General features: G+C 43.0%; 2 protein-coding genes across 6 annotated transcripts in view; both read right to left on the minus strand.

Annotated features, from left to right (window-relative positions):
- Positions 1 to 1,235: 1,235 nt before the first annotated feature.
- On the minus strand, positions 1,236 to 6,396 carry LOC120320098 (endonuclease domain-containing 1 protein-like). 2 transcript variants are annotated; one of them, XM_039369553.1, is made up of 3 exons: positions 6,239 to 6,396; positions 3,139 to 3,452; positions 1,236 to 2,505 (listed from the first exon to the last, which is right to left on the minus strand). In XM_039369553.1, the coding sequence occupies exons 2-3, from the start codon at positions 3,418 to 3,420 to the stop codon at positions 1,996 to 1,998; spliced, it is 792 nt and encodes a 263-aa protein (XP_039225487.1). In that variant the 5' UTR covers positions 3,421 to 3,452; positions 6,239 to 6,396; the 3' UTR covers positions 1,236 to 1,995. The 2 variants fall into 2 exon arrangements, with proteins under 2 accessions (XP_039225487.1, XP_039225485.1); XM_039369551.1 differs by lacking the exon at positions 6,239 to 6,396 and adding an exon at positions 4,304 to 4,440.
- Positions 6,397 to 11,816: 5,420 nt separating this feature from the next.
- The window catches only part of LOC120320086 (endonuclease domain-containing 1 protein-like), a 28,515-nt gene continuing 27,334 nt past the window's right edge, over positions 11,817 to 12,997 (minus strand). For all 4 annotated transcript variants that reach the window (XM_039369531.1, XM_039369532.1, XM_039369529.1 and 1 more), the window contains one exon: positions 11,817 to 12,950. In XM_039369531.1, the coding sequence (XP_039225465.1) occupies positions 12,393 to 12,950 (558 nt within the window). In that variant the 3' untranslated portion in view covers positions 11,817 to 12,392. The remainder of the gene's footprint in view (positions 12,951 to 12,997) is intronic.

A 12,997-nucleotide genomic window follows, 5' to 3' on the forward strand; every position in this document is an offset into this window, starting at 1 on the left:
ACTTCGATGCCATTGATTTAGAATTAATCCAGGTTGAATCTAGAGTTTCTAAGCGAAGAACTGAAGAATTCGGGATGATTTTACCTAGATGACCCCTATCATCTATCTCTTTGTTCACCAAGATTTGACACCAACTTAATGGCATTGAATCAATCAATCAAGGCCGAAATGGGGGGGGGGACCTAGAATGTGCCTTTTTTCTGCTCCCTCCATATAAATACCTCTGATTGATTGATTGATTGATTGATTGATAATATTATGCAAAATGGAGTTGTCAGGTTTTCTAGACTGATTATATTCAAAGTGACAAAAGGACACAGATGTTTGATAAGCAAGTTTATAGCAAGAAGTAAGAAAGCTATAAAGAAAGAATTCAGGCAGCTACATACAGGAAGGCATCAACTTATGACCACAGTCGGAACTGGGAATTTGGCACTTGTGACTACTTGTATTCTTGTGAAGTGGGTCACACCCAATTTTATAACCTTCAGGGCACTGCAACCATTGTAAATGCATGCCAATCACCCACATTTTGATTGTGTGACCATGGGACACTGCAACAGGCATAAGCAGGATTGGTTGTAAGTCATTTTTTTTCCACTGTTGTCGTAACTTCAAACAGTCATTAAAAGAATGGTTGTAAGTTGAGAACTACCTGTGTCAAATATAAGCGCTATTTAGCATGAAATGAAATGAAATTTGATTCCTAAGGGTTTACTTCCACACATACAGTACAATGGACTGATAATTGTTCCTCCTCGCCAGTTCCTTTTCTAACACTTTCTGCATCCTGTAAACTAGACACTGTTCCAGCTGTGTCATCATTGCATCCTTCATCTTAATTTATTTTCTGGGTTTGCTCAATAATCCAAAGCATAAACTAATCAAATCGCCTGGATTTTCACAACAATGAGCCAAAAAAGGGATACAGATCAAAACAGGATTATGATAATTGCATTCATTCTATAAGTTGACAACTAAGAACTGAAGAATTCGGGATGATTTTACCTAGATGACCCCTATCATCTATCTCTTTGTTCACCAAGATTTGACACCAACTTAATGGCATTGAATCAATCAATCAAGGCCGAAATGGGGGGGGGGACCTAGAATGTGCCTTTTTCCTACTCCCTCCATATAAATACCTCTGATTGATTGATTGATAATATTATGCAAAATGGAGTTGTCAGGTTTTCTAGACTGATTATACCCAAAGTGACAAAAGGACACAGATCTTTGATGAGCAGGTTTATTGCAAGACGTAAAAAAGCTACAGAGAAAGCATTCAAGCAGCTACGTACAGGAAGGCATCCATTTACGACCACAATTGGAACTGGAAGTCTGTCACTAAGTGATGTTATTGTTAAGTGGGTCACACCCAATTTTAAAACCTTTGGGACACTGCAACATTTCGTAAATACATGCCAATCAGCCACATTTTGATCATGTGACCACGGGACACTGCAACAGTCATACATAGATTGTAAGTCATTTTTTTCAGCATTGTCATAACTTCAAACATTTGTTAAATGGTTGTAAGTTGAGGACTACCCGTGTCAAAGATAAGCCCTATTTAGCAGGGAATGAAATTTGATTCCTAAGGGTCTTCTTCCCACCCGCACGATGCAATGGACGGGAAATTGTTCCTCATCACTGCAGTTTCTTTTCTGACAAGTTATACACGGGCTGAAAACATAAAGCCCATCCAAAACTGTGACAAACAAGAAACTGTTTTAGCTGTGTCATCATTGCACCCTTTGTCTCATTACTGGATTATTTTATTTTCTGAGTTTGCTCAGTAATCTGAACCATAAGCTAACCAAACAGCTTGGATTTTCACAACATTGAGCCAAAAATAAAAATAAAAAAAACAAGGGTTATACTAACTGCATTCGTTCTGTATGTCGAGCAACTAAGCGGCTACGTTTATACTTTGCTTTTATTTATGAACTCTTTCTTGCAGACAGAGAATTACCTTATTCGTTATTAATCATATCATTTGCAATCATTATGGAAAAGCTTAATGCTCTGGTGGTATCTGAAACTTAGAAATCTTTCCAGCTCCGTCAGAGTAAAACTGACTACCGTATTCTGATTATTATTCTCAGCAATGAATGCCCAGGATGTTTTGGTTCGGTTTCGAAACTCACAACAAATTGCAGCCCAGATATGACTGGGTATATTCACTCTGTTGTTGAGTAATGTATTCCCAGGTACCACACCCACAATGGCATATGTACTAACGCACGAGCTAGTACTTTGTTTTATACTTTGTTCATACGCTTTCCATTGTCCACGATTGAGTGTTGCATCCAGGGGCACAGTGTTGGTCAAGGTGAAGGTTGCATCCATGCTGTCCTGATCCGATTGATGGCACGCTGGCGCCAAGTGTCCTCTGTCGAACAAGGGAGTATTTGTGTAATCCCTCGAAAAAGCCTGGCTGTCTGCAAGGAGATCGTAGATTTGACTATGTTCCGACACCATTTCTCGTTTAGGAGCTGCAAGCTAGGAATAAGGAAGGACAAGCAAGGTGCCTGATTAACATTCACACAACACTCAATCAAACAGCCAGAAGGTGAGGAAAGATCTAGCATGAGTCAGCCAGGCAATGGGGTGTGGGATATTCCTAAAATAAGGCTATGCATATTTGGTGGCCTTCAGATAGCCTCTTCCAGGCATCCCAGCCAACAGGGAAGTTTCTGGGAATTCTGGACATCGAAGCCCCTGACTGGCCCTTTTGGGGAGCCCACTCTAAACTGTCCTCTAGCAGAGAAAACAGGTTGATTGAGCTTGAAATTTGGGGTGCTCTGAGTCTGGTTCTTTGGGGAAAGATGGAAGTAGGACCTCGCCAACGAGGACAACAGAATTCAAGCTTCTAAAACAGTGTTTCTCAACCTTGACAATTTTAAGGTATGTGGACTTCAACTCCCAGAATTCCACAGCCAGCATTGCTGGCTGTGGAATTCTGGGAGTTGAAGTCCACATGCCTTAAAATTGTCAAGGTTGAGAAACACTGTTCTAAAAGCTCCTGAAGATTAATTATGTATAAATAATTCTTAAATCCACTGCCTTGCTTTATTTCCTAACCACGGACTCCATTTCAAGGATGTTCAGTTTCAAAATAGGAACTCCTCTTACCTGTGGTTCAATCTTCCATTTGTCTGTTCGTACACCCGTACTATAAGGATGTAGAAGGTAAGCTGAGAAAATGGGGATGCGCCGAATTCTGTCGTACATTGTGACAAAATAATACTCGGTTTTATACTTCTGGCAGATTACGGCCATATTGTTTAACCGCAGATTGGGGGGAACACCGTCCAAGAAGAACAGACTGCACTCGCTTAAACTGTTCACCACCTCCCCAGTTGCAGGCAGGAGAAAAGAGGCTGCAGCCAGGGAGAGGATCCATAGCAGCCACATGGTCAGTTGGTCTTTCAAGGGAATTTTTCTGCCTGAAAAAGAGAAGAATATTGATAAAGCTCCGATTCAGCCATTCTTCCTTTTCCACGAAGAACTGAAGAACTGCTTGAAGTTGGGCTTGGCTCATGAAGGCCAGCTGGTGCACCTGGTCAGAGGGAGGACAAGTCGATTGCTAGTCTAGATGGAAGAGTGGGAATGTGGGAAGGGAAGGGGTGAATAGGCAAAGAAGGGAAGGGCGAGGGAAGAAAAGGAAAGGAAGAAATGAAAAGGAGGGAGGAAAGAGGAAAGAAAGGAAAAAGAAAAGGAAAGAGAGGGAAGGGAAGGAAGGGAAGGGAAGGGAAGGAAAGAAAGGAAAAAAGGGGAAGGGAAGGGAAGCAAAAGATTTCCCAAAGGCTTTCTTAGGAACAAAGAGGCGTTTGACAGGAGGGGCCTCACCTGAGAAGAAGGAAGAGGCCGAAGAGAGAGGAGGAAGAACAGGGGTGGTGGAGAGACAACTTACTGCATTAAATAGGGAAGCCAACTACACACACACACACACACAGAGGCATTCTTTGTCCTTCTTTATTTCTCTCTCTCTCTCTCTTCCTAGGGGACGATCAGCTTTTGTCCTTATAGCCAGATCTATACCTGCCGTCCTGGAAGAGAAAGGGGCTGAAGGCAAAATTGTTCTCTCTCTCTCTCTCTCTCTCTCTCTCTCTCCCTCCCTCCCTCCCTCCCTCCCTCCCTCTCTCTCTCTCTCTGTGTGTGTGTTCATGAAGAGGCACACAAAGAAAAAGCAGAGTCAAGCTGAGGTCTGTACATTTAGGGAATGGGTGGGGTCCTTCAAGGTAACAACAGCAGCAGGAGGAACAACAACAACAATAATGATAATGTTGGAAGGCACCTTGCATTATTGTCTCCAGGGTCACATTCACCAGCCAGAATACTCCCAACCCAACCACCTAGAAAGCAACTGCTACTGATGCCCCTCTTCTGAGAGTTTTGGGGGGGGGCTGTTGCCAGGGGGTGCTGCCTGCTGCTTCAGCCCCTCCAGAACAACTTTCAGGCTGACGTTTCTGTGGAACTGACTCGGTTGGCAAGGCAGTGTTAAAGCGGTGGAAGCCAACAGCCCAAAGCAAAAATGCAACCCACAAATTGTCTATATTTGGCTCCTGTCTATATTTAGCATGAAATGAAATTTGATTCTTAAGGGTCTTATCCCCCCCTCCCCCGCACAGTGCAACGGACTGATAATCAATCCTTCTCACCGCACTTTCTATCCTAACAAGTTACACCTGATAAATATACATCAATATGATAAATCTTCAGTCAGTTAAAAATACAGATGGTGAGAGTCAATAAGAGATTAAGGAAGTAAGATAACCATATAGGTAAAAATAGTTGGATCTGAGAAAGGAAGAAGAGAAGCTATAAAAATATAAAGGAAATGGCTAGCCAGGAAGGTTGAATGGAGAATAAGGAAACCATGCCAAATAAGATAAGAAGAGAGGAATGGAGAGCAAGAAAAGAGCTTATTGTGGAGACATAAATATATATATTGAGTTTAAAAATAACCATTTCCATGTCTAATTTTTCTTATTCTTATTGTATAAGTGAATATGATTTAGTGTGTTATCGGGAAATGTGTATAGGCGGACGGAAAGAGTGTAACCTCATACTACCTCAGCCAATGGGGAAAGAGGAGGGCTGTAGCGGCCGGTGACAGGGATGAATAAAAGGAGATATTTTGGGTTAAAACTTTGGAGAGAACTAAGCTTTGAAAGCTTCTCTCCCCGCTTATTGCAATAAACGAAACAAAAGGCCTTCACTGTGTCTTGGCTGGTTATTGGTCAGGCGAGCTTGCCTCTGGTCACGAAGGAAAGTAGCCAGGAGCACATAACACACCTGGGTTAAAATCACAAAGCCCAGCCTACCTTTAAACTTTGCTCAATAGTAGCAACTGTGAGAGGGAACTCGGAGTCCTAGTAGACAAAAATAGGAGCCAGCCGTGTGCTGCAGCTGCCAAAAAAGCCAACACAGTCTTCCAATATCTCAGGGGCTGCCCCAAAGAAGAGGGAGTCAAGCTATTCTCCAAAGCACCTTGAAGGCAGGACAGGAAGCAACGGATGGAAACTAATCAAGGAGAGAAGCAACCTAGAACTAAGGAGAAACTTCCTGAGAGTTAGAACAATTAACCAGTGGAACAACCTGCCTCCAGAAGCGGTGAATGCTCCAACACTGGAAGTTTTTAAGGAGATTGGACAGCCATTTGTCCAAAATGGTGTACGGTTTCCTGCCTGAGCAGGGGGTTGGAATAGATGACCTCCAAGGTCCCTTCTAATTTTGATAGCAGCCTTCCAATATCTAAGGGGCTCCCACAAAGAAGAGGGGCTCCACCCATTCTCCAAAGCACCTGAAGGTCGGACAAAAAGCAACAGATGGAAACTGATCAAGGAGAGAAGCAACCTAGAACTAAGGAGAAACTTCCTGACAGTGAGAACAATTAGCCAGTGGAACAACCTGTCTCCAGAAGCGGTGAATGCTCCAACACGGGAAGTTTTTAAAAAGAGGCTGGACAGCCATTTGTCCGAAATGGTATAGGGTTTCCTGCCTGAGCAGGGGGTTGGACTAGATGACCTCCAAGGTCCCTTCCATCATCATCATCATCATCATCATATTATTATTATTATTATTACATCTTAAACGAACACTGCCGTAAAGCGTATGCTAAGCACGTATCTTTTCTGCCCATTTCCCTGGTACCGACAAGGCAGGCGATATTTCAGAGAGCAAAGACCCCAGCGAACGACTTCATTTAACATGAACAAAACTGTCTTACCGTATTCAGAAGTGCTTGCAAAATGATGGCGCTTCCTCAGAGCATCTGGCTTTAATGTGACATCTGATACTTAGGGCACGGTTCCAGGGTTAGGCAACCAGCAACTTGGAACGGATTTGTGCTTTGCTCGTTTCTGAGAAAGCACATGAAGCTGCAGAAAACAGAAAATGAAAGCATAGGGGGGCTTGTAGAAACACCCACAGATGCCCACACCTACAGATTTACTGGGGGGGGGGCAAATGCTTAGCTACAGCCTATTCAGCAACTTTTAAAGTGAAGTTAAAAAAAAAAGCTTGAGATAACTGGTGTACAAAACCACTGTTTTTTTTTCTCTTTCCACACTCTGCTCTCTTTCGTTAGGGCAGTGGTTCTCAACCTGTGGGTCGGGACCCCATTTGGGGTCGAACGACCATTTCACGGGGGTTGCCAAACAATGCAGTCCGCCATTTTCCCCCCTTTTCCTTAGCTGTGCTACTCCCTTTTATTCTATTGGCTTTCGAAAGCCAATAGAATAGACTCTCTTGAATAGAGTCTAATTCTATTGGCTTTCAAAAGCCAATAGGAATTGTCCAGGCTGTCTCTGCCCTGCTGAGCCTGCCAAAAGTTCCATTCTGCAAACGGTGCTGTACCAGTTGAGTAGTCCTTGACTTACAACCGGTTGAGTAGTCCTCGACTTACTACCGGTTGGGGGTCATGGCATTAAAAAGGTTGAGAACCACTGCATTAGGGCTTTTCTAATGAGGAGGAGGAGGAAGTAAAGCTTGGGGGGTCTGTTATGTATTGAATATATATAAAATTGTGTTAATCCCTGCTAAAGTGAAACTAACTTAACTCCAACTGCTTGTGAAGATAAAATGAAACTAACCTTTAGATGACCCTGACTGTTAACGCCAACTGTTTTGGAGGAAAGCGTTGAACATTCATATTTGGGCGGGTTTTTCAAGTATTGTGATTGGTTAAGGCCTTGTGGGCTCAGAGTATAAATTACAGGCAATTGCCTGCAGTTCTCCAGTTCTAGTTTGAGTCAATAAATAATGTTGTAACTATGCTGGTCTGCTCCTTGACTACTGACAGCCCACTACTCAATATCCTTCATCCAGATTTGGAAAATAAACTGTGGCTGCCTTAATATTTACCCCAAACTAACCCAAATTCCAGAAATATGGTTTTACAGCTGATCAGCTGTAGTTGCGGGATCCTGGGCTTCTGCCCAGCTCACTTGCTCACGCTTGGCTGGAAAACATGCTGCTTGCTAATTTAGCAGAAGCGCCAGGATCAGTGCCGGGCTACAGCTGATCCACGCTTCTGAATGGCTCCGCAGAAGTGGGATCAGCTGTAGCTGCAGGATCCTGGGATCCTGCCCAGCTCACTTGCTCGCGCTTCGCTGGAAAACATGCTGCTTGCTAATTTAGCAGAAACGCTAGTGATAAATATGTATCAATATGATAAATCTTCAGAGTCAGTTAAACCTACAATATAATGGAAACTAATTGAATAGAAAATTAAGTACAATTGGTGGGAATCAGGAAAAGATAACATAAAGAAAGTAAGATAAATACATAGGGGAAAATAGCTGGGTCTTAGAGTGGGGAAAGGAAGAAGACCAACTATAAAAAAAATAGCTGTAAGAGGAAATGGCTAGCCAGGAAAGACATGTTGAACTGAAAAATAGGAAAGAACCTATTGTTCTAAAAGGGGGACATAAATATCCACAGAGTTTAAAATAACCATTTAAATGTCTATTTTTTCTTATTATTCTTGTATATGTGAATATGATTTAATATGTTATCAGGAAATGTGTAAAAGGCGATCGGAAAGAGTGTAACCTCGTAGTACCTCAGCCCATGGGGAAAGAGGAGGGATGTGCAGCTGGGACAAGGATTGTATAAAGAAGGAAATATTTTGGGTTGGAACTTTGGACAGAACCAAGCTTTGATAGTTTTTCTCCCCGCTTATTGCAATAAACGGAACCAAAGGCCTTCACTGAGTCTTGGCTGGTGATTGGTCAGGCGAGCTCACCTCTGGTCACGAAGTAAAGTGGCCAGAAGCACATAACACCAGGATCAGTGCTGGGCTCCAGCTGATCCGCACTTCTGGGCAGCTCTGCAGAAGTGCAGATCAGCTGTAGCTGCGCTCCTGAGCTGCTGCCCAGCTCGCTTGCTAACTCAACCTTCGCCTGAAAACACGGGCTTACTAAACACGCCACTCGCTTGCTCGCCCTTCCCCCAAAACACGCCGGTTGTTCACTCACCCTTCCTCCAAAAACGGGCCGCTCGCTTGCTGTTCCTCTGAAAACAGGCCGCTCGCTCTGTCTCTCCTCGTTCCTTCGGTAAGAAAAGCCTCTTCTCTTCTCAGTCTGTCCCTTTTATATCTTCTCTTCTCTCCGCCCTCCTCCTTATTTTCTCTTCCGGGAGCACCGGAAGCTCCAATTGCCATGTCACCACCTGCGCAGATCCTGGAGATTCTGCCAAGCTCTGCAGCTCCAGCTGATCTCCTCCAGGTCTGTGCGGCTCCACTTTAACTGTTCCCTCCCCCACTACAATTAGATGGGGCTCGTGTACCACCAGCCAGGTGCTAGAGTACCACTGATGGTAGACGTACCACCAGATGAAAAGCCCTACTCTTGATGTTCGTGAAGAGGCACACAAAGAAAAAGCAGAGTCAAGCTGAGGTCTGTACATTTAGGGAATGGGTGGGGTCTTTCAAGGTAACAACAACAACAAGAAGAACAAGAACACCAAGAACAACAACAACAAGAACAAGAACAACAACAATAATAATAATAATAATGATAATGTTGGAAGGCACCTTGGATTATTGTCTCCAGGGTCACATTCACCAGCCACAATACTCCCAACCCAACCACCTAGAAAGCAACTGCCACTGATACCCCTCTTCTGAGTGTTTGGGGGGGGGCTGTTGCCAGGAAGTGCTGCCTGCTGCTTCAGCCCCTCCAGAACAACTTTCAGGAAATAGCTAAATGCTGAGCTTTTCTGTAGAAATCCTGTTTGCCAGATGATTCCGTGGTTCACCCTCTTTGCCCACACAAACCATCATTAACAATGTTCAGGAAATGTTATATTTAAAACTGCTTTATATGGAATCGGCAGCTGAAGCGATCTGGGTTTTTAAGAGACTCGCATCAGCCCTGGCAAAACCTGGTTGTTGTCATGGCCCCCATCATCCAATATCCATTCTATTCTATTCTATTCTATTCTATTCTATTCTATTCTATTCTATTCTATTCTATTCTGTTCTGTTCTGTTCTGTTCTGTTCTATTCTATTCTATTCCATATTTTCTATTCTGTTCTGTTCTGTTCCATTCCGTTCCATATATTCTGTTCTGTTCTGTTCTGCTCTGTTCCGTTCCATTCCATTCCATATTTTCTATTCTGTTCTGTTTTGTTCCGTTCCGTTCCATTCCGTTCCATATATTCTATTCTATTCTATTCTGTTCTGTTCTGTTCTATTCTATTCTGTTCTGTTCTATTCTATTCTATTCTATTCTATTCTATGGAAAATATAAGGTGTAGTCAAGAATTGTGCTGGAAATTCAGATAAAGTTGTCTCCTCCTAGTCCAAAAATTAATAGAATAATAACAGAATGACAATATAACAAGATTGGGAGGGACCTTGGAGGTCTTCTAGTCCAACCCCCTGCTCAAGCAGAAAACCCTATACCATTCTGTTCAAATGGCTGTCCAGTCTCTTGTTAAAAACCTCCAACAATGGAGCACCCACCACTTCCGGAGGCAAGCGGTTCCACTGATTAATTGTTCTCCCTGTCAAGAAATTCTCCTTAGTTCTAGGTTGCTTCTCTCTTTAATGATCTTCTCCTTGTTACGTCTTGTCCTGCCCTCTGCTGGCCTGGAGAATAAGCTGACTCCCTCTTCTCTGTGATACCCCCTCAAGTATCCGGAAAAGGCTATCATCAAGGAAAAAAAAGTTCCCAAGAGAGGAATAGGAATCAAAGTATGTTAAATATAACACAAGGCGTAGACAACAGGGAGGCCAATAGAATTCTTACGGTCCTGGTGATGCCTGAGATTCGCTCTGTACAAATCATTCTTCAACTCAACGTTGTGCCCTGTTTCTGCAACAGTACGTTGGCCGTGCACTTGGTTGGTTGGCCTTTAACTGGAATCTCAGTGCCTGCAGAAGAGAAAGAACAATGACAAAGTCTTCCTCATGCATGAAGAACCAAAGAGGGCCTTGAAGTTGGGTTTGACCAAGAGCATCTGAAGTCCAGCTGGTCCTCCTGGTCAGATGGAGGCCAGCCAGATGGCTTTCACTTCTCGGTGGAAGAGTGGGAATGAGGGAAGGGAAGGGGTGAATAGGTAAAGAAGAGAAGGGAAAGGAAAGAAAGGAAAAAGAAAAGAAAAGAGAAGAGAAGGAAGAAAGAAAGAAAAACAGTTTCTCAAAGAGACTCTTAGGGACAAACAAGAGTTTGACAGGATGGGCTCAGCTGAGGAGAAGGAGGAGGCAGAAGAGATAGAGGGAAGAACAGAGATAGTGGAGGGATGGTTGATGTTTTCTGATTGCAGTTGACAGCTTCCAACTTACTGCTTCTTTGATCCAATTATGATCGATTGGAGCATTGCTTGGAGACAGCTTCAGGAGTCATATTGGGAAGCCAAGTTCACACACAAGGACACACACAAACACACATTCTCTGTTCTTCTTCTTTAATTGTCAATTGTACGTCAGAGTAAGAGGGGAGAGAGCTTCCTATTATATGAAGTTGGAGAACTGGCATGTCTTCCTATGTGGACAATCAGCTTATTCTTGGATGCTCTGCAGACCTTCAACAAATGATTCAGGAATTCATTTACTCAGCAGCAGATTGACCTACTCAGAGGGCAGAAGGATTCTCTACAGAGGCATCCTTGGTGCAGTCTGAGCTCTCAGGCCAAGTAGCAAACATCAAGCCTAAAGCAAAGACAACCTCCAATAGTGGAACAGAAATCCAAGTATGGAAAATATAATATAATATATAATCCAGGTTTAGGCAGTGGGTTTTCTACAATCAAAACCTGGATTGTAACAGCCTTTATTGCTAAATGTTTCGTCCAGCCGTAGTGAAAAAAATGGACAAAACTGGGGACTGTTTTTGGACAACACAAATTATGTCACCTGCTTTTATACTTCAGTTTAGATTCCACTGTTTAGTGACAGGTATGGAAAGTGGAGTTTAACTTTGAATTGGACATGTATTAAGGCTGGAATTCTATTCACACTTATTTAGAATTAATCCACCTTGGATCCAGAGGTTTCTAAGTGAAGAATTCAGGATTTTGGGACCAAGAGGATGGGCTCCATCATCCATCTCTTTGTCTGCTAAGATTTGACACCAACCTAATGGCATTTAATCAATCAGTCAATCAATCAAGGCCAAAATAGAGAAAACCAGTGAAACTATTGCAATGTGATTTTTCCCTGCACCCCCCATACATATAACCTTGATTGACTGATTGATTGATTGATTGATTGATTGATTGATTGATTGATAATATTGTGCAAACTGGAATGGTCAAGCTTTTCCAGGCTGATATAGTGAAAGTCACACAAGGAAACAGATATTTGCAAAGCAAGTTTATTGCAAGAACTAAGAAAGCCATTGAGAAAGAAGTCTAGCAGTTCTGTACAGGAAGTCCTCAACATACAACCACAATTGAAACTGGAACCTCGTCACTAAGCAATGAAATCGTTAAGAGGCTCCCACTCAAGTATACAACCATTTTGATTCACAGTCGTACAGTGAAAGCAGCTTTCCCACGACTTTGCTTCTAAGGAGAACCCTGGGGAAATTGCCCATGGTGCCTTTGGGGCACTGCAGACATCATGAATCCATGCCTGTTGCCCATCGCCCACGTTTTGATCATGTGATTGCAGGGACATAGTAACAATCCTACCCGCGAGGGTTGGTAGGAAGGCGCTTTTTCAGCATCGTCATAAATTCAAACAGTTGATAAATGAATGGTCATAATCTGAGGACTACTTGTATCAAAGATAAGCACTATTTAGCATGAAATGAAAATTTGATGAAAATGAAATATACGATACAGATCAAACCAGGATTAAAATTAACCGAATTCTCTCCATATGTTAAAGAACTAAGCTAATAGCTTTGTACCTTGCTTTTATTTGCCCTTTTTAAGCTACATTATGAGGGCCAGGCGCTGTATTACAAGCACCATTGAAAAGATCAACTCTTTCCTGCCTGTAGAGACCAGCAAGTTGTGTTTGCAGATCCTCCAAGGTAGGACGGTCCACCCTATTCTCATTATTTGGAGCAATGACTGCCCAGGGCTTTCTGCGGTTTTTTTCCATCACACAACAACCTGCAGCCCAGATATGACTGGGTATATTCACTCTGTTCTTGAGGTTGGTATTCCCGGGCACCGCACCCACAAGGATATACAAAGCACGGCATCCTGCTGCATTTATATTTTCTTCATATGCATTCCATTCTCCATTATTGAGTGCGTGAAGTTGGGGCACAATGTTGGTTAAGGTGAAGGTTGCATCTTTGCTGTCCTGATCCGGTTGATGTAAGGCTGGCACCAAGTGTCCTCTGTCGTATCGATCAGCATTACGGTAATCCTCTTCAACAGCCTGGCTGTTTGCAAGGCTAATGGGGTCGATCCCACTGGTCTCTTCCAATTCCATGCTTTTGTGACGATGATACTCACGATTTATAGGCAGTGCAAGCTAGGAATAAAAAAGGACAAGCAGTGTGATCTGGTTAGCTTTAACAC

The sequence above is a fragment of the Crotalus tigris genome, unplaced genomic scaffold (genome assembly GCF_016545835.1).
Source record: "Crotalus tigris isolate CLP2741 ecotype Arizona unplaced genomic scaffold, ASM1654583v1 scf7180000021160.8983255:1529534, whole genome shotgun sequence".
NCBI classification, from domain to species: domain Eukaryota; kingdom Metazoa; phylum Chordata; class Lepidosauria; order Squamata; family Viperidae; genus Crotalus; species Crotalus tigris.